Consider the following 25,181-nt stretch of genomic DNA (forward strand, 5'->3'; position numbering starts at 1 on the left):
TCCCCAGCCATACAACTTAAAGACCATGCAATGCTGATAGCTCACGTCTGTTCTTCTGCCAAAGACACATTAGGTACTCAGTGAGGATCTTCCTTCATCCTGTTGCAGACCGACATGGGGGCCTCTGTATTGGAACCTACCATGGTTGCTTATTTTAATACATTCAATTCTGCTTGAAATTCAAACTTCTTTCTAATCACCGCCCCTAATCTAAATCTTCCTGGGACAGATCTTGCTTGAGGAAGTAAAACAAACCACACAAGTCCAATCACAATTCTGCTAGGCCTTTCGAACAAGTCACACCAGCAACAATAGAATTAGGAATGTAAAAATTGAATAATCAGGGTCCGCACTTAAACGTTCCATATGTAATGCGCAAGTCAGACGTGTTGATTTCCTGCCTAAACCTTTTAAAGGCATCAAGGACCAAGTCCCTTGACTGCACATTGCTCTTGTGATTTGCTTTCTACCCACTTCTTCCTGCTTCATCTTTTCTCACCTCCCCAACTCCTCCTCACGCTCACTGGGGGCTCCAGCCTGGGAAACCACATGTGTGTCCCCAGATGGGCCATCCCTTCCCATGGCATATTCTCTTCCTCTGGTGTTCTTAAATTTTGTTCCTCCCCCACTACAAGCAGCAACACGTCACAAACATGCTCGGTACACATGAGCATGCCAAGCACAACGTGTGTAACCACATATCATGTGCACCGGCCGTTCAACATACGTGTACGACACATTAAACACACAGGCATCGGCCACCGCCCTTCCCTTGCTGGATTCCTGTACATCTTGCAGCTCTCAGGTTGGATAACACTTGTCATTTCTGGTCCTCTCCTACAACCGTTGCTCAGCATCTCAGCATCTCTAGGGCACATCTCATAACTTGTGATTGCACAGACTTTGGTCAGCATCACCTTTACCACCAGCCCATGGGCGTCGTGAAGGAAGACAGTGTGTCTTGTTTGTGTTCACATCTGACAAGCACTGAGCATAATATTTAGTAGGAAACGTCTGTGGAGTGGATCCGAGACTTGGCCTGACCCTGACAGCTGTCAACCGTCCGTGCCCCTGGCAGGCCCCCTCATAGGAGGTGAACAAAGCTTATGTGAGCCATGAGTCCTCAGCGTCGGCCTCCAACTGCGTCCCGCTCAGCTGTCCCAGGGCTGGGCCTTGCTTCCTGCAGGCCCTGAGAAACGTCACTAGGAAGCACAGAAGATAAGGAAAATGAGAAGCAAGGCCTAGCAGCCTCAGGGAAATTTTCTACATTTTTGTCTTCATCCCTTGGGCTAACCTCAGGAGACGCTGTCTTTGACACCTCGGTATTTTTTTTTTTTTCACGGTGGCCTGTGGAGATGCTTTGCCTTCTCCACAGTGCCCCTCTCAGTCACTTAGGACAACCTACTTTGAGGATCGGCAGCTTTGTGTGCAAAGATGCATGTCCCGAGAAATCTTGGACCTTCACAAGAATTTTTCTACAAATTGTTTACTGTGTCAGATAGCTCATTATATTTTGACAGCAGCTTTTCTGTTAAGGTTTGGGAATCCTATAGGGTCCCTTACTAAAATCCTGTCGCCTGGGGTCTTGCAGTGCTTGAGTTAGAATGCTTCAGATAGCCACAGACAACATTCCTTAAAACACCCAATGCCAGCCTGAGCTAGGGTTCAAGCTGTTTGTTTACATAGGGACAGTTGGAAAAAAAAAACTACTCCATAGAACTGAAAAGATGCCCAAACACAATATTTGAGTAATAACATTAGTTAGTCAATCTGAAAGCTCATCCACAGGAGAAGCAAAGAGCTAGTCAGAGAGTAGTGAATCTGTGGTCTTACACTTAACTCTAAACAATACCATATTACAATTGCTTTTCTTTCATACTTATTTTAATTCTCAGAACTTCCTGTACACCAGACAGCTCTGGGAACTCTATCCGTGTCTTACTTTACTTGGCCGCGTAGCAGTGCTAAGAGGAGGGCACAGGCATTACTTTCAGGGTATAAATGAGGAGACTAACCGGTCGCTCCACCTCATGCATGTAGAAAAAGGCAGAGCTAAGCTCTGAGCCTAGAACATGTATGTTCACTACTCTTTCGCACACTCCAAGCATAGACCCAGCAAGTACCCGTCTCTCAGCCCCAGAGCGTCACACATGTGGAAAGCACTACATTTAACTTTTGCTCTGCTTCATGTTGTTTTGTGAAGGACAGCGTTACGTTTTTACCTCACTGAAGTGCTAGGACTGAGTGGAGCAAGCCGTGGATTTTCAGTACAGCCCCACTCAGCAGAGAGATGACCCGGAAGTGTTCTTTTATTCTTCGGGTCCTGCATGCTATTCCGTGAAGTGGGGAACCATCGCTGCTGTTGTCCGGAGAAAATGAGATAACCACTTATAAATTGCCTGGCTCATTGATGATCAATAATATTCTGTACTCTGGGTGTGTAAGTGAGGACAGTAGGAAATTGGAGTAATTCTCATGAAAAGGAAGGTTCTATTACAATCCATGTTCCGTCACCAGAAAAAAAAAGTGGTTAATAGAGTTCCCCAAGATTCCGGTTATAAGAAAGGGCAACAGCGTTAGCAGAAACCTGTATTTCCAGCCAGTTGAAACCTGTATGAGTCACAACAAAACATCAGATGAGAAGATTAGTGATCCAATTGATAATTATACGCCGACAATCTCCCATCCTGATGCATGTGTACATGCTGACGTCATCCCCCGCCCCACCCCCTCAGAATCCTGCTTCTCCAAGCCCCTGCGCATGTGCACACCAGACCCACGCGTGCATCGTCCGAACAGTTCCTTGGGTGTCACATGCCAAGTGCAGTGTATATGGCTGAGGAGCTGGGGCTGAGAGCGGCAGAGGTGCCTTTAGTTTTTATACCAGAAATGCCCTTCATTTTAACCCCTCTGCACCCAACCTGATGGGAGGTGTCTGTGTTTCGGATCCCTATCACTGCCTCCCGGGGCAGATGACATCGGATATGAAGGCGCTGGCTGTCTGATGGGCTGCTTGCTGGACCATCTGAACGCCCGCTCTTCCGGAGATTAAACTTTAACAAACCAGGAGACATGGGGATTGTCAAGAGAGAAAAGAAAAGAGATGTAAAGTGAAAGATGGCTGAAATAAATTCATAGGCACGATGGGGCCCTGGGAAGTCACAGAGCATTGAGCAGAGCCTGGAGTCCTGTGGCAGTGCGATTCCCCGACGTTGTTACCCGTTGGCATTGCCTTACGATGTCTGTTTGCACACAGGAAGCTGAATAGGAAATCAGCAAGAGCTTGGGGCTAAGAAGCTGGTGTGGCTTTTGCTAAGGATTCATGAGATACCCAAGACAGTGAGGCAATTTGTCATGCTGTTGAGCTTCAGGGTGGCATGGGTTGATGGCACAGACCACCAGGACAGAGCCTGGGGCTCAGCTCTGCCCATCACCGTGGCTTCAAGGGGAAACCCTCACCAGAGGGGAGGCTAGAGATGCCAAAAGTGCAGCTGGAATTAGAGAACAGAGAGAGGACTCCAGATGTTATATATCAGAATGGCTATAGAGGAATTAATTCCTCCAGCTCCACCAAAGTTGCTTTAATTTTTTATTTTTTAATGTGATAAACAAACTCATACTCTCTTTGCCTGGTTGCAAGTAGACTAATTCTGCAGGGAATGGTGATACCCCAGCTGACTAACACAGTTTGCTCTTCTTTCTCTGGAAATTGCGTAACTCACACACACACACACACACACACACACACACAAGTTTAATTCTCATATGACTGGTAGCTTTGCTAACTTTGGAATTTTGCAATTCCATATGCAATCGCTTTTCAGGTCAGCTTGGATGTCACCTCATGGTTTTTCTCATTGTTACCAGCTGCCATGTCCCAATGATAGCATGGCCATGAGCGCCCCTAAGTCAGAGTCTCCTGCCATGGGGAAGGGTGAGGAACAGGAGGGCACCTTTGTTTACAAATTAGACTTGCAGACACTCATCCCAGCTCACCCCAGGGAGTCACCTGGGTGGTAGCATAAGCAGTCCCAGGAGCCCTGTCCCTGTTACCTCACCATCAGCAGGACAAACTGATATCTTCAGCCTGTCTGGGATACACACTTAACACTTTTTTTAAAGATTTATTTGTTTATTTATTTATTATGTATACAGTGCAGGCCAGAAGAGGGTGTCATGTCTCATTATAGATGGTTGTGAGCCACCATGTGGTTGCTGGGAATTGAACTCAGGACCTCTGGAAGAACAGACAGTGCTCTTAACCTCTGAGCCATCTCTCCAGCCCCACACTTAACACTCTTACTCACATCTTCATGGCACACATGTGGCAGCCAACTACTCACATGTTCACATCACTCTAGCATGTGCAAAGCAAGTTCAAAGACTCACAGGGTTGAGATAAGCATGCCCCTCTCCTTGCTCTCAGCTGTCATCTCTTTGAAATGAGTTATCTAGGTTTAACATAAAGAAAGAAGGGAGGGAGGGAGGGAGGAAGGGAGGGGAAATCAGGGGGAAAAGGGAGGGAAAAGCAAGGACTTAGATAATTCTGCAATATTTGATTCATTTCCTGTAACACACATACATGCACACAGACACGCACACCCAAGTGCACACATCCACGTACATACATATACACACGAACACACATGTACACAAACATACATATACACACGAACACACATGTACACAAACATACATATACACACGAACACACATGTACACAAACATACATATATACATGAACACACATGTACACAAACACACACACATACACACGTGCACATACATGCGCGCGCGCACACACACACACACACACGCACGGTGGAATGAAGACAGTGACTATGACATTGCTGGCACTGGACCCGCTGACTCCCTGCTGCAGTGCTAACCCCAGACTGTTGGTTTTGCAGGGCCGCTGTTCGAGAGAGAACTGCAAGTATCTTCATCCTCCAACACACTTAAAAACCCAGCTAGAAATTAATGGGAGGAACAATTTGATTCAGCAAAAAACTGCAGCAGCCATGCTCGCCCAACAGATGCAGTTTATGTTTCCGGGAACACCGCTCCATCCTGTGGTGAGTGTACTTTTCTAAGGATGGGCTGGGTGACTGCAGTGCCATGGCACTGTGTGGGCAGTGCCATGATGGCCAAAGATGGCCTCCCCTTACTCTGTCACCTTGGCTACAATCAGGGAAGGTAACCCTGAAACTCAATGGGTGATGGAAAACTTAACTCAAATGGAAAGATTCGTGTGTAGAAATGAGACAAGGGCAGCCTCTAATCAATATCGGGGAAGTGTACACTAGCTCCTCCTTATCGGTGAACTCTGTGTTTAAAACATCTTTGTGTGGGAATTTTTCTTAGAGTTTGGGCTGTGGAGTCTAGAGCAAGGTTGGCAGTGCGGCAGATGCTCCGTGCAGCTTAGCTAGCGGCATCGTCCTCGGGATGAGGAGACGAATGGGCCCCCGCTATCATGCAGCTAATGAGTTGAGCTCGAACTAGGTCATTAGCCAGGCTGGCTCTGTACAGTGTGCTGCAGCTGGGAGCAGACAGCAGCCGTGTCGGGATGATGTCACAAGCAGCAGAGCACCAGGAAATGGCCCGGTCGCTCCATCTCCTGTCTCTCCCAAGCCTGCAAAGGGCGTGGCAGCTGCTGCAGGAGAGCCACGGATTTGATGCCCCAGGGAGTTGAGTGTATCAATATGGATTGTGCAATCTTTTCTCCCCGGTGTCAGTGTTTGAGACTGCCTCCTTAAAGGTCTAGAAATTGCTTCAGAGCTGAGGGCCTAAGGGAGAAAGGAGTGCATTTGACTTCAGCGGGTCTCACTTACAATGTGAATTATTTGTCAAAAACAAGCTAATTTTTAAAAAAGCCAACGTGAGTGAATTTTCACAAAAGACTATTATATAAAAAAAATCAGCGTTATTGTATTCAAAGTCTGTGTGACTGAGCGCAGCTAAATTGAAAGGGGTGGCGGCAGGGAGAACCGTCTTCTCTATTGTGTTCCTGTGAGAGGGGTTGGGGAGGGAGGGTGGGCAGGAAGAGTTGAGACACTCCAGCTGCTTTTAGCAGTTCCGCTAGCCTCCAGGCAGAAGCTGACTCCAAGGTCCAGCTTTACCCATAGTGAAGAAAAAGCTGCAGATGATTCCAAGGTGAGACAGATCTAGCCGTCTGGGATAGGGACGCACAGACAGGGAGAGAAGGTTGCGTGCAGGAAGGAAGTGTCAAACACGTCATCGTGCGGGGCTGGAAAGAGCTATCCTAGAAGCACAGGACAGCGCAATACACTTTATCCTGAGCACCAGCCATGTCAGTGGCTCTATTTAAAACTGCACACGTGCGTAATTTATGGTTCGTTTTTTGATGTGCACATATAAATTATTTTATTAAGTTACTTAAGTTTTAAAAATAATGTACTTACCCATATTGAATAATGTCTATGGCAATACGTGTAATATGAGCCAGGTCGATGTAACAGCAGTGTGTTACGCATTTTAGTCATCCAAAATATACACTTCCTGTTGATTTAGAATTAGTAAGAATTGACCCTGGTACTTGGTCATGTTCATTTTAATACAGAAAAAAAAAAAAACCCTACTCATGTCATTAAGAATTAGTTGAACTGTTTCTTAGAGTAACACTTGTGTATTTGCCTCCAATGTTAATTAGGAGTTGGCGTTAGTCACCACTCTGCTAGGAAAAGGGGATGGCCCGTTAAATACTACAGTGCTGTCTTTTGACTATCAAGATGCTTCAGCGTGGAGAATGTCCTGAGTCTCCCCTCAACTGCTCGACCAACAAAGGTCTTCAGAGTTTTAGAAATGAGGGTATGTCCTAGTCAGGTGCAGGTCCTCTCTGCACTGAAAGCCTAGGAGCCCTCTTGAGAGCTGTGGCTATTAACTTCCTGTTGAAAGGTGAAAGATGCTGGAGGCTGGTACACATGAAGAACTGGGGCTGCCGTGGCAGGCAGTGCAGGTCCCCAGAAAGGAGGGGCCGCAGCGGCGCACATGCTCAGCTTTTGCTTCAGACTTCTTTTTCTTTTTTTTTTTCTTTTTTAGATGTATTTATTTATTATTATGTATACAGTGCTCTGGCTGCACATACATCTGTAGGCCAGAAGAGGGCACCAGATCACATTGTAGATGGTTGTGCGCCACCATGTGGTTGCTGGGAATTGAACTCTGGACCTACAGAGGACAAGTCAGCCCCTCCTCCCCCTTTTTCAAAAATCTGGACCACCTGCTGGGAGGCGTCCACCAACACCAAAGATGCTGCCACCCTTGGCCTGTCACCGTCCCATATAATAACCCTGTGTGGAAACGTCCTACAGACATGCGGGTGTGTTTCACCAGTGCTCAATATCTCTTAGTAAAATTGAGACTGAGGGGCGGGACTGGCATCCAGAGGAAAAGAGATTTGCCAGAAGCAACCATCTTCCACCTAACAGTAGCCAGCCAGACGCTCGGTGGCTAAAGCGCTTGCCACCAGGGTGGACCTGACTGTGATTCCCAGCACCCACATGGTGGAAAGAGAGACCTGATTCATACAAGTTATCCACATGGACTCGTGGGGTGTGACAGACAGACAGACAGACACACACACACATTAAGCATGTAATATGAACCAGCACGTGAATCCTCACTATACATTTAATCGGCTGGTGCCATTACCTTGGGTTTCCCTGCCTCTGAGCCTGCGGTAAATACATTTCAAGTGTGTAAACACCACCTAGTTTATGGTATTGTACCCTCACAGACCAAATTCACGAGTGGAAGTATGCCGGACCTTTTAGCTGCACTCGGCATATGTATGCGATCCCGTCCCGGTACACAGCCCTCTTCCTCGCATTCCTCATCTCTGTCCCTTCTGCCTAATTCATGCTTCTCGGCTCTATAGTGAAATTTCCAGAATAAATATTTCTTTCTATTTACCCTCTTTTTGGTAACCTAATTTGTTCCAAAAGCTGTGACCTTTTTTTTTTTTTTACATCGCCAGGCCCCCGCCCTCTCCCCAGGCTCGTAGAACCGCCTTTGTCTGAGCTCGCCTTAAGCATGCATCCGCATTTCAGTAAATGTAGCCGCCATCAAGCTGAGCCCAGCAGAGGCTCGCCCTCCTGTATGCGGGTCACCTCAGGTCCTGTCCTATCTGCCTTCAAGGCCATCCACCTCTCCATTTCCCGTCTCCCTTATCCAAGCCACTGTTAACCTGGCTGTCAACGTGTTCCATAAGCACTGTCCTTCTAAAGTCTCAGTTTCTACTCTTGCTGTCCTCCCGGGTCTCGTGTGTAATCGTCAGGGCCGGCGGTCTTTTAAAGCATAAACAGGGTGTTATAACTCCCTTGATTTTATTTTTAGCTTAGAAAGCAAGCCTTTTATTTTGGTGGAGTCGCCCCCCAACACCCTTTAGCCCCACTTCATCTTTCTACCCCCCTCTTTTTTATTGTTCCCTTTTCCTCACCCCCCAAGTACCTAAGGACCCTAAATGCTCCCCATGTCACTGGGGACAATGACTTAAATATTAAACTTGACTGTGGCCCATAAAGTCCTGTGAATTCCACTTTCCATGCAGCTCTGGTTACCTCAGAACCACTGGTGTAGCGTTCTAGGACAGAGAAGTGGAGAGCGGGAGTACAGAGGGAACGGGCCGGGGGTGGGGGGAGGGGGGAAGAGAAAATAAGAACAGCCCTTCAGAAGAGATTTTCTTCAAGAAGCTGTCCGTGGCTCTTGCCCTCCGGCCTCTTCAGCTACACATTGGCGCTGAGAGTGAACAGGCACCAAACGGATAGTGTCTTGGACCTCTTGGCAGCAGTGCGTGCAGAAACTACGCGCTCGTCATCAAGGCTGGAGCTGGTGTGCTTCTAAGAATGGAGTCCCCCCCCCCCCCCAGGGTGACTGCGCTGCTCATGTCTCCGCTGCCTGTGGGAAACTGGGCAGAGACGACGTGATCTGTGGCTGACATGGGCTGTATCCCAGGAGTCTCACTTTAATATAGGATCTCAGAACCCACTGTTCCTGGTTCAGGTCCAGCTGGTCAGGGCAGACTCACACACCCTATCCGTGGAAGGCTCAAACAAGGGACATACGGTGCTCTCTGTCGATGCTCCACAGACACGTAGACATGGCGTGTGGGCTCCAGGCCCTCCCCCATCCATGCTCTGCTCTAAGAAATGACTGACACAGTCTGTGGAACGCAGCAGAGAGGCTATCAGCCCACACTGGGAGCCTTCGCTTTGGCTCACCCTGCATCTGCCTTTGACCAGTTCTCACCTGCAAAGGTGTAAATGCCCCTGCTGTGCTTGCTTCTTGTGGGCTAGGTCCAGGAGACTACACGTGTGACAATGCTTTGTCTGTGCTAGAACCATCCACAGAGGCAAAGTATTACGATATGCCATCGTGCTATTAGCAAATGGCCTTACGTGCCTTTCTTTTACTCATCAACTTCAGTGAAAAACACTGTGTACGGAAAGGAAACTGTCGTGTGTCTAATTGAATCGGCCTCTATAAGGCCTATGAACTTGAAACGTCCGAGTTTCCCACGACAGAAAGTATTTTCCCAGCATACATTTAAAAAAATGAAGACAAGGCATTGGCTGCAGTTAAGGTCTGCGCTCTGCATGTGCTGAGTGTATTGTCTGCTGGCTATGTTCATGCTAGAGAGGCCTAAGCTGAGGCCAAGGCTGTAATGATCTGACTATTTATGCTACCAATGAGAGCAGCTGTTTATTGAGTTGAGACAATGGGAAAAAGAAGAGAAATCACCATTTGTTTAACTGATCTGTCGTGTGATTTGACCTGTCCATTACAGATGAGAAAACTTAAACCCAAAGAAGGTAATTTCCTCTTCAGGAAACAAAAATAGGTGGGAAAGGACTGTATTTGAATGTACTTCTCTGTACATCCAACACTTATAGTTTTTTTTTTTTTTTATGCTAAATGGCACTGTCTTAGTGAGATGCTACCTCCACCCTCCACCCTCCACCCTCCATTACACATGCTGGATGTATTTCAGAGCCTAACGCCGAATAAACAAGCCAACCACAATTTGGCCTTTTACTAGAATAAATTTGTTGGTATCAAAAGGGACTTTGGAAAATACATCTTGGCGATCTTACTAGTAGATGCCAAGGTCGATGTGCAGTTAAGTCGCCGTGCTCATCTGTGGGAAGAGGGGGTTGGGATTCTACATGCATTAAATGGCGTGGGGGGGGGGCAGGGGCTAGAGAGTGGTTCAGCAGTGGAGAGTGCTGGCTGGTTTTCTAAAGGACCCGAGCTTGTTTTCTAGCACCCATGTGGGGCAGCTCACAACTGTGGGAACTGCAGCGCCAGGGCAATCTGATTCCCTTTCCAGCCTCAAAGGCACCTTTAAACACACATGTGTGTAAATAAATATAAGTGCAAAAATAAGAAATCTTTATATTCATAAAAAATCAAATTGGAGATTTGCAGGGAAGTTCTGTCTCCTAAATATGTGCTTTGTTAATTCCTCTCTGAATTGAATCACGCGGTACAAGTGTCATGCCTGTTTTCATTCCTCGTTTATGAGAGTGGTCCCCAAATTTGGTCGCACACTCCTCTCCTCGCATAGTAAGTCTTTTCAATGAGAATCTGAAGGTCCCTGCCAAGACTTATTTATTGCACCAGCATTTACCATTTTAAAAATCCACACACACACACACCCCAAGGCAGTTCAGATACAACGGGCCCATTGACTCGCTCATGTGTGTGGCCTTTCAAGGTTGATATTTTTAATCCTAGCATAACGTCGTCCTTATACTATTAAATTACTTTATTTTTCTTCGATGGTACTGAATTACCAAAGTGACAGTTACTAAAAAGCCACAGCGGTCTATAATTTTGACTCCAATGGGTAACACAGCCCATCCATGGAAAATTCTGTCGAAAGTCAGGGGAAGAAAACATGCTAAACTGCTGTCCCTGCCCAGTGTGCCGAGCTCATGTTGCAGTTTCTCCCAAGGCAAACATTATTTCTGAACCATAAAGATGTAAGGGTTCCTTATGGAGAACTGCCAGGCGTCCCTCCATGACCACTGGAATCACTTCCTGCAGCCTGCGACCTCTCCTGCAAAGACGCTGTAGCCCCTCTAGAAATCCCTACTAAGATCTGCCATTTCCCAACATGGTCATTCATAGCAGACATTGCTCTGTTGTCCTAGAGGAAACTACACTGACTGACACAGACTGTTAGTCTCCCCACGTATTAAACAACTCGTCTAGAGCCTAAACAGACAAGAACCTTACCCGCGATGTAAAAACAGAGCAATGTTATGACACGTGGCAACAACACAGCTCCGTGCCAGAAAGCCACATTAGATACCTCTGGGAATATCTAAAAACAAATAGGTTATGAAATTGTCTGTAAATCTGGGGAGACAGCTCAGTGGAAGAGCACTTGCCTGTCACATATGAGGTTCAAGGCCCAACACTTCAAAAAGGGACAAAAAAAAAAAATCCATAACTGAAAAACCAAGCAAACAAATAAAGGGCCATTAGTCCAGTTCATGTACAGTTTATTCTTAGAGAAATCTTCGGAGACCATGTTAACAATGGTTCTTCAGAGGCAAAAATGCAGCGCCTGCACAGTGACTCACACCAGAATCCCAGCACGCGAAAGGCTGAGGCAGGAGGACTGCCAGGTGTGCAGCAAGCATGAGCTACATAGTTAGTAGCCTTCTATCCTGGACTGTATGCAGAAACTTTGTTTAAATATTAAATATGAAATAAGATTTGTTGTCTAAGTGTGATAATATCTTTTCTGAAAGATAGCACTATTTGGATATTTATTAGATGCAACAACTAAAATTAATTATCCTACCAACCCACGGTGTACCTCTTCTTAGCCAGGACTAGGGTGATGAAAGACACGCTTGGCAAGGCACTGGGCGTGCTAGTCAGCTCTTCTCTGATTGTGTGGCCAGGAAATAAAACTAAATTTCAGCATCATGTGAGAAGCTGATCAGTTGAAAAGTGCAAGATCTCCCACCCAGCCTTTCAAGAATAGGGTAGGCCTTGGCACACAATAAGGCAGAGTGGCACATACTAGGTCCACATGAGTGGCACATACTAAGTCAACATGAGCGGCACATACTAGGTCCACATGAAAGCTGCCTGTGAGTTGGGGATGTATCTGCTAGTGATGAAACACTGCAACATCCGTGCGTCCGGACAATAAATCCCTAGGAAGCTCCCCGTTTGAAACTGTGTGAATCTGGCTAGCTTGAGTATCAGGTTGTCTGTCATCAAGGGGTGTTCTATTCATGTGCCTTATGGAGACGAGAGGGAAGTGCAGAGGCGGCCCGTCTGTGTTCGGTGGGCCTCTCTGCCTCTGGGCAACAGCTCTCAGCGGTTTGGAGTGACAGGCTGGGCGGAGATGAGGGCACTACCACAGGGAGAGTCTGTCCCTTGACCCTGGGTCTCTTTAATGCTCTTCAGTATGCAAGAGAGGACGTAGGACGTTCTCATTTTTGCGGAGCAGAAGAAAGATAGAAGAGGAGGTGTTTGATGAATTCAGGGTTGAGTTTTATAGCTGATACAAAGGACACTCCAGGCAATGGATAAATTTCTCCCAAGTGACCATGTCCTAGTGATTTTGTGAATTTGCGTTCAAATGACACTTGCTGGTAAGGTTTGTACTAAGAAGGGTTTTCCTGTGTTCTTCCCCCCTGCAGCCCACCTTTCCTGTAGGTCCCACCATAGGGACAAACGCGGCTATTAGCTTTGCTCCTTACTTAGCGCCTGTCACCCCTGGAGTTGGCTTAGTCCCGACGGAGGTTCTACCTACCACACCGGTCATTGTTCCCGGAAGTCCACCGGTCACCGTCCCGGGCTCAACTGCAACTCAGAAACTTCTCAGGACTGATAAACTGGAGGTACTTTAATTACGTTTGTGTGTGGAGCTGCTTTGACGGCAGCAGTGTTACGTCTGTGGGAGTGGATGGATGCATGCCGAAAATCCACGCACACGTTCATGCACATGCTGCTGCAAACCTGCGTGTTCACAGTTCTGTGCTGTAAAGTTAAAGCCAAGTATAAAGGAAACTAGCCCAAAGGCAAAGAATAACCTTGGAATGAGCAAAAGTCGGCGGCATGGGGTCTGTGCGTAAGGAGGAAATACTAAGCTAGACATGGTGGCCCTATGTCTGTAACCCCAGCAACAGGGAGGTTTAGCAAGAAGCCTTGCCACAGGTTCAAGGGCTGACTGGGCCACAGAGAAGTTCCTGGTCAGTGTGGCCTAACAGAGTAGTAAGGCCCTGTCTCAAAACACTAAATAAATATCCATGGACAGAGTATGGATGCCATCAGAGTGGGTTCTTGGTTATAGCAGTCCCCTGCTGTGCTCCCCTGCTGTTCACAGCCGCAGTAACCCTTACCAGACTCCAGAACATTCTGGAAATGGTCAGAAGCCCAGCATCTAGGGACTTGGGAGCACTCGGGGACAAGAGCGGGAGTGAAAGCGACTTCAGCTCTCAGCAGCTGTGTGAATCTGGTGTGGGTGCTTCTGGTGTGGGTGCTTCCGGTGTGGGTGCTTCCGGTGTGGGTGCCGAGTCACCACCAGTCAGAGTGGTTTTGTTAGTAAATAGGAGAAAGTCTGGGCTGAGTTAATGTGTTGTTGATATGTTGTCTTCAATGTAAATCCAAATGTTCTGTAAAATTTTAAAGGATTAATTATGCACATACGCTTTTACATTTGCACCAAGCAAATCCCCCTGGACTTTGTTGAGTAAAGTTTTTCTTTAATCAGAGCCAAGCATTTTCCTACTAGCCATGCCTCACTCTCCCTGTGGTAGTCAACCGAGGGTGCATTTGTAAAGATTCTGACAGATTTTTGAAAGGCATCCTTTAATTCCATTATTGATTAGAACTGTTAGGTAATCTGCATATGCTTAGAAAACAGGCCTATCAAGGAATATCTTTCCAGTGTGCATTCATTTAAATAGTAAACAAATACATCTTGAGGGCAAGAAATGTTTAGTGCTTAGCCCTTGGCAAATGTTTCAGAATTCAGGATGTCAAACTACAAATTTTCTCACAGATGCATTTTCCCCCACCCAGCTTCTGTCTAGAGTATGTAGTTCTCTGGATGAAGAGAATAAAAACTCTAGTCACTACTTTTGGGAAACTTTAGGCTAGCCTGTGGCTACGGAGATCTGTCCTGAGAATGGAAAAGTGTTGGGCTCCACCTGCTGGGGCAGAGGGAGCTTAGGTGCTCAGAGTAGGACAGAGAAAACCAAGTGAAATGAGAGTGGTCAGGAGGGAAGGGTCCTTACCAACAGCATTGGTAGCCAAGGCACCTGCTCTTCACGGGTGGCCCATTGCATCCAGGAAATGACGTCATCCACACCCAGTACACCTGGGTGAGCTCCAGCTGTACCTGTGAGCATCAGTTAGAGCAGCTCAGAACCTGGGTAACCCTGACTGTGATGATCCCATCACTGGGGAGGTAGAGGCTTGGGGATCGGGGTTCAAGGCCAGACTCTGCTACATGGTGAATTTGAAGCCAGCTGAGGCGACAGGAGAATCTGTCCAAAAACAAAGTAAATGAACAGGAACAGAATCTAAGTGTCTATCTGACTAGAATTTAGTTTAGAAATGTTTGTACTGATGGTGGAACTTTGGCTAGTACCCACATAGGAAGAAATTGTGGAAAACTTTGAGGTTCAGCCACGGGTCAGAGAGATGCTTTCCCAGAAATGACTGACTTTTACAGACTCGGGCTTCATGTCTCTGCCCCTTCAGCCACATCACAGTGACAGCAAACAACAGTGACAGCAAACAAGCCTGGTTACATTTACTGGCTGCGGGGGAGGGGGCTGTGGGGGGGGGGGACGACAGAGCCCATAAGAAGCAGCTTCACCATTCTCTGGGCTCTTTCCTGTTGATATGCATAAGCAGGAATGAATTACATAAATAATATGCATACGCCTTTTTTATTTTATACTATCTAGAATGAAGAATACTCTTCCATGTCTACAGAAATTCTTCTGTATTTAGTAAAATCTTGGCTTACTGAAATTTTCAGAGGATAGAGAGGTTCAGTTGTTTGAGATTTTAGGAGACAAGGGAGCTAAGAAATTTATAGAAATCAGCATTTCTAACTACTCTGTTCCTTCCATTTGTTTTACCTTTTTTTTTTTTCTCTTGCTCTATTTCTCTCTCTCTCTCTCTCTTTCTCTCTTTTTTTTTTTTTTTTTTTTTTTAACCTTTTATGATCTTTGGGAGCTATCAAAAATACTACAGTGAGCTTAAAATGAAAGTTTTGGGGTCTCAAGTGTCCCTGAGGTTGGAGGTTTTACGAATAGTCCCTTTGTAGAGTAGAGCAGGGAGAAGGGGAGGCAGCGTCTTCACAGTCACTGAGCTTTGACCCTCATCCTCAGGCGAGCACATGTGTCGTTTCCCCAAGACTAGTTGTGCCCTGTGGTAGCTTGGTATACAGGCAAGCCTCCCTTTTGTGCCAAGAACCTATGAAACTCCAGAGTTACTATCAGAGTAGGAGGTACCAGCTGTGAGTGTGTGTGTGTGTGTGTGTGTGTGTGTGTGTGTGTGTGTGTGTGTGTTGTAACCAGCACACACTCACTGTAAGACATCGGTAGGTAGAGTGACTGAAGAGAACCTTAAGAGAAGAAAAGGGGAAAGAGGGGAGGGGGGGGAGGGAGGAGAGGGAGGGGAGGGGGAGGAGAAAAGAAAAGGAAAAATAAACGAAAGGAGAAAAGATAATGTGTGTGAATTACATAATATAGATGGATGGATGGATGGATAGATAGATGGATAGATGATGGATCGATGGATGGTAGATGATTGATAGGGAGATAAATAAATCACACACACACAAACACACACACACGCATGTGTTATGTGATGAGTAAGTATGTGCATGTGTTACATAACCGTGTCCATGCAGGCATTCAAAGACATATGTAGGTAATAAAAACAAATACAATGTGCTTTGCAGGAACAACAGTGGCTTTGCTCAATTATTTTTCCTTTGTTGTTTTTAGGTAAAGAAAAGATTTCAGATTAATCTCTCCATTTCAATATTCACCCTAGAAAAAGGGACAAAACAAAACCCAAGTCAGTTTGTTAACAATCTCCATAACTTGGGTACTAGACCATAACAGCTTTACGCTCTGTGAACCCTAAAACACCATGAGAGGAAGTGGAAACCGTGTCTCCTAGTCCTCCTTCCTCTTCTCCATCCTCCTCCTCCTCTTCTCCTTCCCCCTCCTCTCCCTTCTCCTCTCCCTGCTCCTGGTCCTCTCCCCCACCACCCCCTCCACTGGCCGCCAGGCTTTCTTCTGCAGCGCTCTGCTCTTTGCTGTTGTCTCAGGTATGCAGGGAGTTCCAGCGAGGAAACTGTGCCCGGGGAGAGACAGACTGCCGCTTTGCACACCCGGCAGACAGCACCATGATCGACACAAACGACAACACCGTAACCGTTTGTATGGATTACATAAAGGGGCGTTGCATGAGGGAGAAATGCAAATATTTTCACCCTCCTGCACACTTGCAGGCCAAAATCAAAGCTGCGCAGCACCAAGCCAACCAGGCCGCGGTGGCCGCCCAGGCAGCCGCGGCCGCGGCCACAGTCATGGTAAGTGCGCCGCCCGCGCCGCCCCGCACTGCGCCTCCCTGGCCGCACGCGCGCGCGCGCGCGTGGTGCCTGCGGGTGGGAAGGAGGTGTGCCCCGGACAGCTGGGAGACAAGGCTGCATTCCCGCTGCTCCGCTGCCTATGTTCTGTTGTCATCCCCGCCCCACCCCACCCCTCCCACCCCGCCCCTTTTTGTTTTGTTCTGTTTTCCCTTTCTGTCCCTTCTTCGCAATAACTAAATCCCCAAGGCGCAGGGAACCCAAGCCATGAGCTTTGTCCCGGGGCGATCCGGTCTGTGAGCCACCTACATCCTTAACTGGGACCTTGGGCCTAGGGCATTGCAGGGAACCAGGCTGGGAACTCAGCAGAGAAAGCAGAGATGCTGCCTGCTACTGAAGTCAGTCCAGGGCGGAGGGCAGGGGCAACTGTAGCCTTCAGAGATGGCCAACAACCGCTGACGCTGTCAGGCACTAGCTTCTCCTGTTTCGCAACAACCCAGGGAAATGTCAAGCCCAGCGACAGCTCAAGAAAGGATGAGTATGGCACTGAGCTAGCCGATGCTAAAGCAAACGAACTAAAAGACCTAAAATTCTGGCTAGCCCTTTGCTTCACCCCACTGTCTCTCAGGAACCAATGCTGATATAGCTCCTGAATTCCAGTCTCCCCTTGGCCACCGGGGGCAGCAGCGTCATTTTGACTACTTTGGAGCCTGTCTACGAAGACTCTAGAACCCTGAGACTCACGCAGAGTCTCAGGATCTGAAGTTAACTTTTAGAAAAATAAAATAAAATCCCAGTTAGGGCCCAGGATATAAGATAGCTAGATGGTTAAGAGTGTGCACAGCCTTTGGGAGGACTATGGTTTGACCCCCAGCACTCGGGTGGCTCACAGCTGGAGGGCATCTGACTGTGGCAAATGCAGACCCTCAAACACACATATATGCGTAACATTTTTTAAAAACCCAGTCGCTTTGTACGCATGTTGACATTTGAGAGTCACGTGTCCAGGCCACTCCTCACGTTTAGCTGTATTTAGAAATCACCTGAATGGTTTAAAAAAGGATCTGACATTGACTGATGCCTAATCCCAGAGCAGCTTGTTGGAGTGCCGTGGTTTGGGCCGGGACTAGGAGCAGGCAGCCCCTCTGAAGTTTCCAGGTGGCTCGACTGCAGTGCTCACCCACAACTAAGAACCACAGGGCTAGGTCGCACACGTTTCCAATGAGTTTACTCTAAAGTGAGACGTCTAGCTCATTAGAAATCTACTCTCATGTTCAGTAGACATGGTGCCAGCTGCCAGGCACCTGCTGGATAGCGTCAATAAGCGAGACAGGTCGCTTTGCCCTCAAGGAGCTTGGTGTGTGTGAGTGTGAGCAACGGTGCTTCTCAGTCCCAGGATAGAGACACCATGGGCTCGTAAGGCAGGAAGGGCACAGAGGCCGGTGCTTCTCAGTCCCAGAATAGAGACACCATGGGCTCGTGAGGCAGGAAGGGCACAGAGGCCAGGCCTTCCTGGCAAAGGATGGACAGGACCTCAGAGAGGAAAGGGACAACCCAAAAGCCCAGCCTGCATGCTGGAGAGATGGCTCAGTGGTTAAGAGCACTGGATGCTCTTCCAGGGGACCAGGTTCTATCCCAAGCACCCACACGGTTCACAGCCACCTGTAACTCTGCTTCTAGGGCACCCAGTGCTTGCCCTCTCCTGGTCTCCACGGGCACTGCCCGCAAGTGGTGCACAGGCACACAAACAGGTCAGACACACAACATAAGAATAAAGGTTTCAAAAGTGGTCTCAAACGCATATTCTGGCCTAGCAGATACCATCTCACAGTGCTGAGCAACCAAGAAGGAAGGAAGAGGAAGCGCACCACCCAAAGGCCTCCTCCTCATCACCCAGCCCGGTTTACATGAGGGTTTATGGAGGTTCACAGCAGCCCCAAGAGGTGGTGTGTCGACAGAAAGGCGCTCCAAGCTTCCTGCCACAATTTTTTGTGTTATATAGGTCTTGATGGTCTGAGCTCCAAGCATCTTCCAAAGTGTGCCTTGCTGGGTTTTCTCTCTCTCAGGCTCTATCACACTCTAGTTTCTGGTTTTCTTTCTTTCTGTCTGTCTTCACACAGTACACTGAGTCTCTGTGTTCCTGTGCATGTGGGGCCAAACGTATCCACGTGAGAGGGAAATGCACCCATTAACTAAGGCTTTAGTGAAGGCGAGACCTCTAAAACGCATTATACTTGAGAACTAGGGGAGGCTTGGAAAGGTTAAAAAAAAAAAAAGACAATAATTAAAAGTATATAAAAAGTGAATTTTTTTAGAGAAATGTGTCCTTTACATGAGTGTCAGTGCCGAGGGCTGTTTCCATCCATGTAGCCGTGTGTCATTCTTGGCCCGTAAGGTCATGTTTCTCTATGTCATTCACTCTAGAAGCCACACTAGGGACTTAGGACACTCCTTGGGCCAATCAGGGCTCAGGTGTTGAGCAGTGGTTAATTGACTGAAGTGGTTAATTGGCCAAGCCAGACTTTCCTGCATCCCTTCTAATACAGTTTCTACTCTCTGAGGCCTCCCCGTGACCCTGCCAATGTCTACTCTGAGGCCAGTTTCTCCCCGTGACCCTGCCAATGTCTACTCTCTGAGCCTAGCTTCTCCCCGTGACCCTGCCAATAGCTACTCTCTGAGGCCAGCTTCTCCCTGTGACCCTGCCAATAGCTACTCTCTGAGGCCAGCTTCTCCCTGTGACCCTGCCAATAGCTACTCTCTGAGGCCAGCTTCTCCCTGTGACCCTGCCAATAGCTACTCTCTGAGGCCAGCTTCTCCCCGTGACCCTGCCAATGGCTTGGGACATCTGTAAGGACACATTCTTACATCCAATGAGAGAGAAAACATTTTTTTTTTCCGACACAAGTTCTAATTAAGGGGGAAATCGCTGTCATTTTGTCATCTTTGTGGCTTTCTCGGTGGCCAAAGTGAAAGGAGCTGATGATCCTAGGTCACTGTGCCCTCTTTTAGCATGAGACACAATAAGCTCTGGAGATGAACATGAAAACGTTTGTGTCTCTAACTGAAATACCTGTAAAGCTTGGAAGCCACAGTAGTCACAATGACTATCGTGCTCCACCCTGACTTGGTCAGCTCCGGCTTTATTTGTTTATGTCTCAGAAATAGGCGTTCCAACACACACACACAGTCAATACCAAGTTCAGTCCTGAAGGGACCGTGTACCTAACCAGTGTCAATGTCAGGTGAGGCAAGGCGGTGGGGCTATGGGCAGAAATTTCCATTTACCCAAACGGGTCGTCCCAGAGCCTCGCAGTCTGAAGCCACAGCTGAGCTCTGCCACAGGCCTCGCCCACGTTCTCACGTGAGCTCATCAGAATGCATGAAGGTGACTGCAGTAGCTGCTGTGAGAGGCAGTTACCATAGCTCCTTGGGTTGTTACGCCATGCCCAAATTTGGAGTGCTGAGAAGTCACAAGATCTCAGAGCATCCTCTGAGGCGGCAGCCCAAAGCGATGCAGAACAATGCCAGCATCTTCCTGACAGTGACAGGAAGATTACTGAATCTGTCATGTCTCTCCAGTTGACGTGAGAGGCTCATTTGAAACCAGCCTAGGCACAGTTTGATGAACCTTATAGAGCGATTACCCGGAACACCGCAGAAAGACTGGTATTCCCTTTCCTTGTTTAGTGGGAGACCCGGGAGTGATGGCTGCAGTAGAACGTGCTGAGCTGAAGGCAGCCCACTTCCACACTGGAATTCCTTATTAGTGCCCAGAGACTCCCCCTTTCTTTTAAATAATCAGACATTAAGGAAGAACTTGAAGCTCTGACTATGTTGAGCCCGTCATAAAGCACAACGCTCACCGGAGTTTTTCTGACGTGAGGCTAAGCTAGTTGAGGGGCCCTGGTAGTTTCCGCACAAAGAGTGACCGAGCTCCGTGTGTAATCTGTCTTTGTTCCCATAAACCAGCACGGGGTGACAAAGGGAAGAACTAGTTTGCAAAAGGAAACAGGGCAAGATGCTCTCCACCAGGGTAGTTCCGGTTGTTCCCGGAAACACGCACAGGAGCTCAGTCCCACGCCGCTCCTCTGCCTCGTTCTATGGCATTGGTTTCTGCCCAGGTCTCCTGACTCCTGGCTTTGGTCCTCGCCTGTAACCCTGGCCTGGACAGTTGTTTACTCTCATTCTTGGTCTGCAGTGCAGTGGGTCCTGGTCTCATCTTCATACGTGTTTTGTCGTGTGTGTCCACCCATCCAGACCTGGCCACAGAGGACAGTAATACCAATAAGGCCAGCAAGGACGGAGCCCACGTGCCTGGCATGCAGTAGACTTAAGCTCAACTGCCCCCTTTTTGTACTGGTGCCAAGCAGGCTCCTCGCGCACAGCCTGCGTTCCTCTATCCCTGAAGGTCGGTCTAAGCCTGAAGGTCGGTCATTCAGAGCAGGCGAACATGCCACAGCCAGCATCACCTGGAGCAGCTCCTGTGTGCCACAAAGCCCATGGTGGTCTCGTTAGTCATCTACACAGACTTTAAAAAATGTTCTACATGTGATTATAATGTACATAAAGCCTTAATATGTATGAAAACCTTCATACTTCAAGGCCTCAATGTATCATAGAAAAGAAAAGAAATTGTCAACTCCTACGTTATTCTAAAGTCTAAAAACTAGGAGTTAACAACCAAAAGAAATGACCATTAAAGTTCCACGTGACTGCCATAAAATAATTACTTAACATTATTTATTCTGTTTGGAGAACTCGCTAAAGTTTGCTCTGTTTAATCAAGATTGTGTTCCTGCATACCAGGAAGACCCACCCACTGGGAAGTTCATTCCTAGACCCCAAGGGCCTGGGAGTGGGAAACTCCCCGGGGAGTTAGGGAAGGAGTGATGTTGGACTCTGCAGCAGCGAGCATTCCCCGTGTGATTGGCAGAACCGCCATGTCGCCCTCTTTACTGAATCAAGATGAGTTGGGGCTCAAAACCCACCATAAACCCTTAGGGGCAACAAGAAGACCCAGTGAAGAGCCGTCGGCTGCCAGCCGTGATGACCCATAGTGGAAGGGCAGCTGTCTCCACAAGTCCGCACATGTGCCATTTTACATATGTGTACAGGTGTACATTCATGCATGCATACATACATACATACATACATACCCTGTATTAGGTAACATGTAAAACTGTACAGGGATGAAGGATTTGAACCAAAAATCGAATCATGGTAGTTTCATGGTATTGAATTTACATTTAATAATATCCAGGAGTTGCTAGGCATTGTGGCCCATGCTTGTGATCCTAGCATTCTGGAGGCTGATGCAGGGGAATTGCTGTGAGTTCAAGGCCAGTCTGAACTACAAAGTGAGACTCTGTATCAAAGGCAAATTATTTTCAATATTGTTTCATTTTGGAAAAAAAAATCAATTTCCTATTATTCGATGACCTTTATCCAAACTGCCTTCCAGAACATTCTGTTCCCTGTTGGCTGTTCTCTGCCCACAGCCCTGTGCACACTTTCCTAGTCTTATGCACTCAGTTCTGTAGCTCCTAAGCTATCTTCTCTCACAACTTTTTATCCTGAATCATCGAATGATGAGCAACCCTGCATCTGCCAAAGAAAATATCACTAATTGTTCCCACCTTGAGCAGAGCAGTTCTCTCCCACAGAGCTCAGACTGAATTCTACCAGACAAGCCTTGGGGATTTACCTATTGTGCTAACCGTAAAAGGGGAATGGCCCATTGTCCCTCTTTGCGTTGGAACTGCTCCCTGGATCTCTATATTTTTCACAGAATTCTATCATAGAATTTTTCCACCTTTTAACAACTAACCAGAAATAGGAAATTTTTTCCGCTGTGGTCTAAGTCAGTCTATGTCCATACTACCTTGGTTGGTTAAATGAAACTCTCTTCCCATAAGTATGGCTGTGAGCTAAAGGCAGTGTGTCACCTGCCTGAAAGCAGTCCTCTGCTCTCCCACTTGTCATTAACTGGCTTGGCCAAAAAAGTACAAATAATATTACTAAAGAGAAATTTATTCGCAAGGACACAAAATGCCTTTTTAAAGGGCGTTTTCTTAATATGAGCCGGTAAGTTGTTTGAAATAAAGTATAATTTCAAATGTGGTAGAAAGAGAACGGACGATAAGTTAGTACCTGGAAATGGAGCAGAGTAAAAGCAAAAACTTTGGGAAATTCCTGTTTAAATTCAAATTGTGCCCGCTTTGTCACATTAATCCACATGATGAGATCCGTGCCAGCAGAGTGAAGAAGAGAACTGAGACAATTACCCACGTGATTCAGCCAAAAAATAATGCCCCAAACCCAAACAGTTTCGCCTAAGTAATCTTGCGTTTGAATATTTTTTGCCTGAATTGTTTTGTCTCGGTTTCCACTTCATTCTGTTGGGTTAATCTGCACTAGAATATTCAAAGGAAGACTCCCCACGTGGGGGTGCCCGGCCTCTCCATTACTCTGTGAGGGAACTAACTTATCAGATGTTCTCCAGCCCCGTGGGCCTGAAAAGTTTTGCATCCCCCGCCCCCCTGAAGCAATATAAAAGAGTGCTTATGGTGTGTATGCAAGCTGCCATTTTAATTAACTTTCCTGAATTTCAAACGTCTGTATTTTACTCTCTTATATGCTTTTAACTAAGGTATAGTAGATGCGTTTTTTGCTTCAATACTAATTTAAGGTGTAATATTCATTTCTTTAGAGAACATTTTTGTTGTTGTGCATGCCTAGTGTTTTGTACGTTGTATATTGCATTCAGAATATTTTTTTCCTTCTCACCTATCCACAATGCAATGCCGCTCCCATGATGCACCTCTGCTTGCTGTTTACCTGTATGTTAATTCGCTTGAATCCCATTGGCCCACTGCCATCATGTGCTCGCTGCCTGTTATTAAAAGACTCAGTCGACTGCCAAAGCACTGAAGCGACCTCTCGAAGCAACTGTAGACCTGGTACTTTGACCTTTCACCTTTCGCTTTGCATGTAGCTTTTTCAGAGAACCAGCTGAGATTTGTATGTTAAAATACTGTTTGCAGCCAATCATTATTATTAATTTTAAAATGGAGGAAATTCAATAAGGTGTATAGTCGTCTCATTTGCATATGTGATCTGGGACATAAATTAAATCTAACAAAATTTTAATATCTTTTCCAAAAGAGTGAAGCAAACTTAAATTATGTGGCTCAGGAAAAAAAAAAAAAAAAAGACTCATTTTAATTCTTATTAACCTTTAAATTCAAGAATTTGCTGTTCAGTTGAAGAATAGATATTAATAATAACGCAAATGCTCTTCTCTCCCCATCCCCTGTAGAGTAGTTTAACTTGTTTTAAAAGCTGAAGCCATTTTTTTCCATTGTTGTTGCTTGATAGTTTTTCTTTTCCTTAGTTGAGATGCTACTGGTTTTGGGTTACAGAATTCATGCTTCTTCTGCTCTCAATAACAAACCCTCGCCCATTCGACATTGCCGCTGTTTAAATTAAGGTGCATGGCAGAGGCATCTCCTCGGCTGTCATTTTTATTTTAAAGAAAGAAAGAAAAGCCAAAAAAAAAAAAAAAAAAAAAGAATGTTGCAATTAATGATCTCTGTGGACGTGGAGCGCGCGTTTGCTTTACATTGGACACATCCTGTCAAATTCTTCCCTCCTAGGCCTTCCCTCCTGGTGCTCTTCATCCCTTACCAAAGAGACAAGCACTTGAAAAGAGCAACGGTGCCAGCACGGTCTTCAACCCCAGTGTCCTGCACTACCAGCAGGCTCTGACCAGTGCGCAGTTGCAGCAGCACACGGCGTTTATTCCCACAGGTACGTGCCCTCACCGTCCACGTCTCGTGTCCTGTGTCCTTCCGGTCATGTGCTTTCTTCTCATTTCTCTAAGCTGTTTGGTGGTGTCTGGTTTGCATTTAGAAGGTGCAAATCGAGCCTGGCCACCACAGCCCTGGAGACTTAGACCTGTGGACCTCGCTTTGGTAGCTACAGGCAGTTAGCATCCTAAAGCCAAGTGTTTGGTAGAATTTAGCTTCAGAAACAGGGCAGTTAAAGCTTTGGGTTTCTTCTACTGATGGAAGCCCTGTAAAATAGTTTATGTAAGTAAGATTTTTTTCAAAAAATGAGATAATTGAAATTTGTCCTTAACACTCAATGACCTAAAAATATAAATTCCAGTAAATACTAACCATTTCTCCCCTGCTTCTATTCAGAGCACTAAAAAGTCTAAGGCTATTCAAATTAAAACAACGCTCTACTCATATTTTATATCATTCTATCTCTCTCTTCATCCTCCTTCTCAACTTTCACTAAAGTTCACAAGTATTTGGAGTGCTTGCCCTCCATCCCTGAGCCAATGAGTGAGGAGAGCAGTGTCACCCTTAGCCGAGCACTCACTGGAGACCATCCGCTAACACAGGTCTCACAGAGCAAAGATGAAAGGCCTTCATGAGTTCCTCGTCCAGTTGACTGTTTTACAAATGAGAAAACTGAGGCTCCCACAGAAACGAGAAGTGACTTTCCAAGGTGGCACAGCTGACACAAGCTCCCGGTTGGTGTTCCAATGCCTGGTTTGATTGACATAACC

At 46.7% G+C, this 25,181-nt stretch overlaps 1 protein-coding gene across 10 annotated transcripts in view; it reads left to right on the forward strand.

The window, feature by feature from the left end:
- Positions 1–25,181, forward strand: part of Mbnl2 (muscleblind like splicing regulator 2) — a 154,672-nt gene that overhangs the window by 98,179 nt on the left and 31,312 nt on the right. For 4 of the 10 annotated variants that reach the window (XM_051160972.1, XM_051160974.1, XM_051160973.1 and 1 more), the window contains exons 3-7: positions 4,911–5,075; positions 12,687–12,887; positions 16,343–16,606; positions 23,509–23,562; positions 24,259–24,412. In XM_051160972.1, coding sequence (XP_051016929.1) covers positions 4,911–5,075; positions 12,687–12,887; positions 16,343–16,606; positions 23,509–23,562; positions 24,259–24,412 — 838 coding nt within the window. The remainder of the gene's footprint in view (positions 1–4,910; positions 5,076–12,686; positions 12,888–16,342; positions 16,607–23,508; positions 23,563–24,258; positions 24,413–25,181) is intronic. The other 6 variants (XM_051160976.1, XM_051160977.1, XM_051160979.1 and 3 more) reach the window with 2 other exon arrangements.

Source organism: Acomys russatus, chromosome 18 (genome assembly GCF_903995435.1).
Source record: "Acomys russatus chromosome 18, mAcoRus1.1, whole genome shotgun sequence".
Classification (NCBI taxonomy): Eukaryota; Metazoa; Chordata; class Mammalia; order Rodentia; family Muridae; genus Acomys; species Acomys russatus.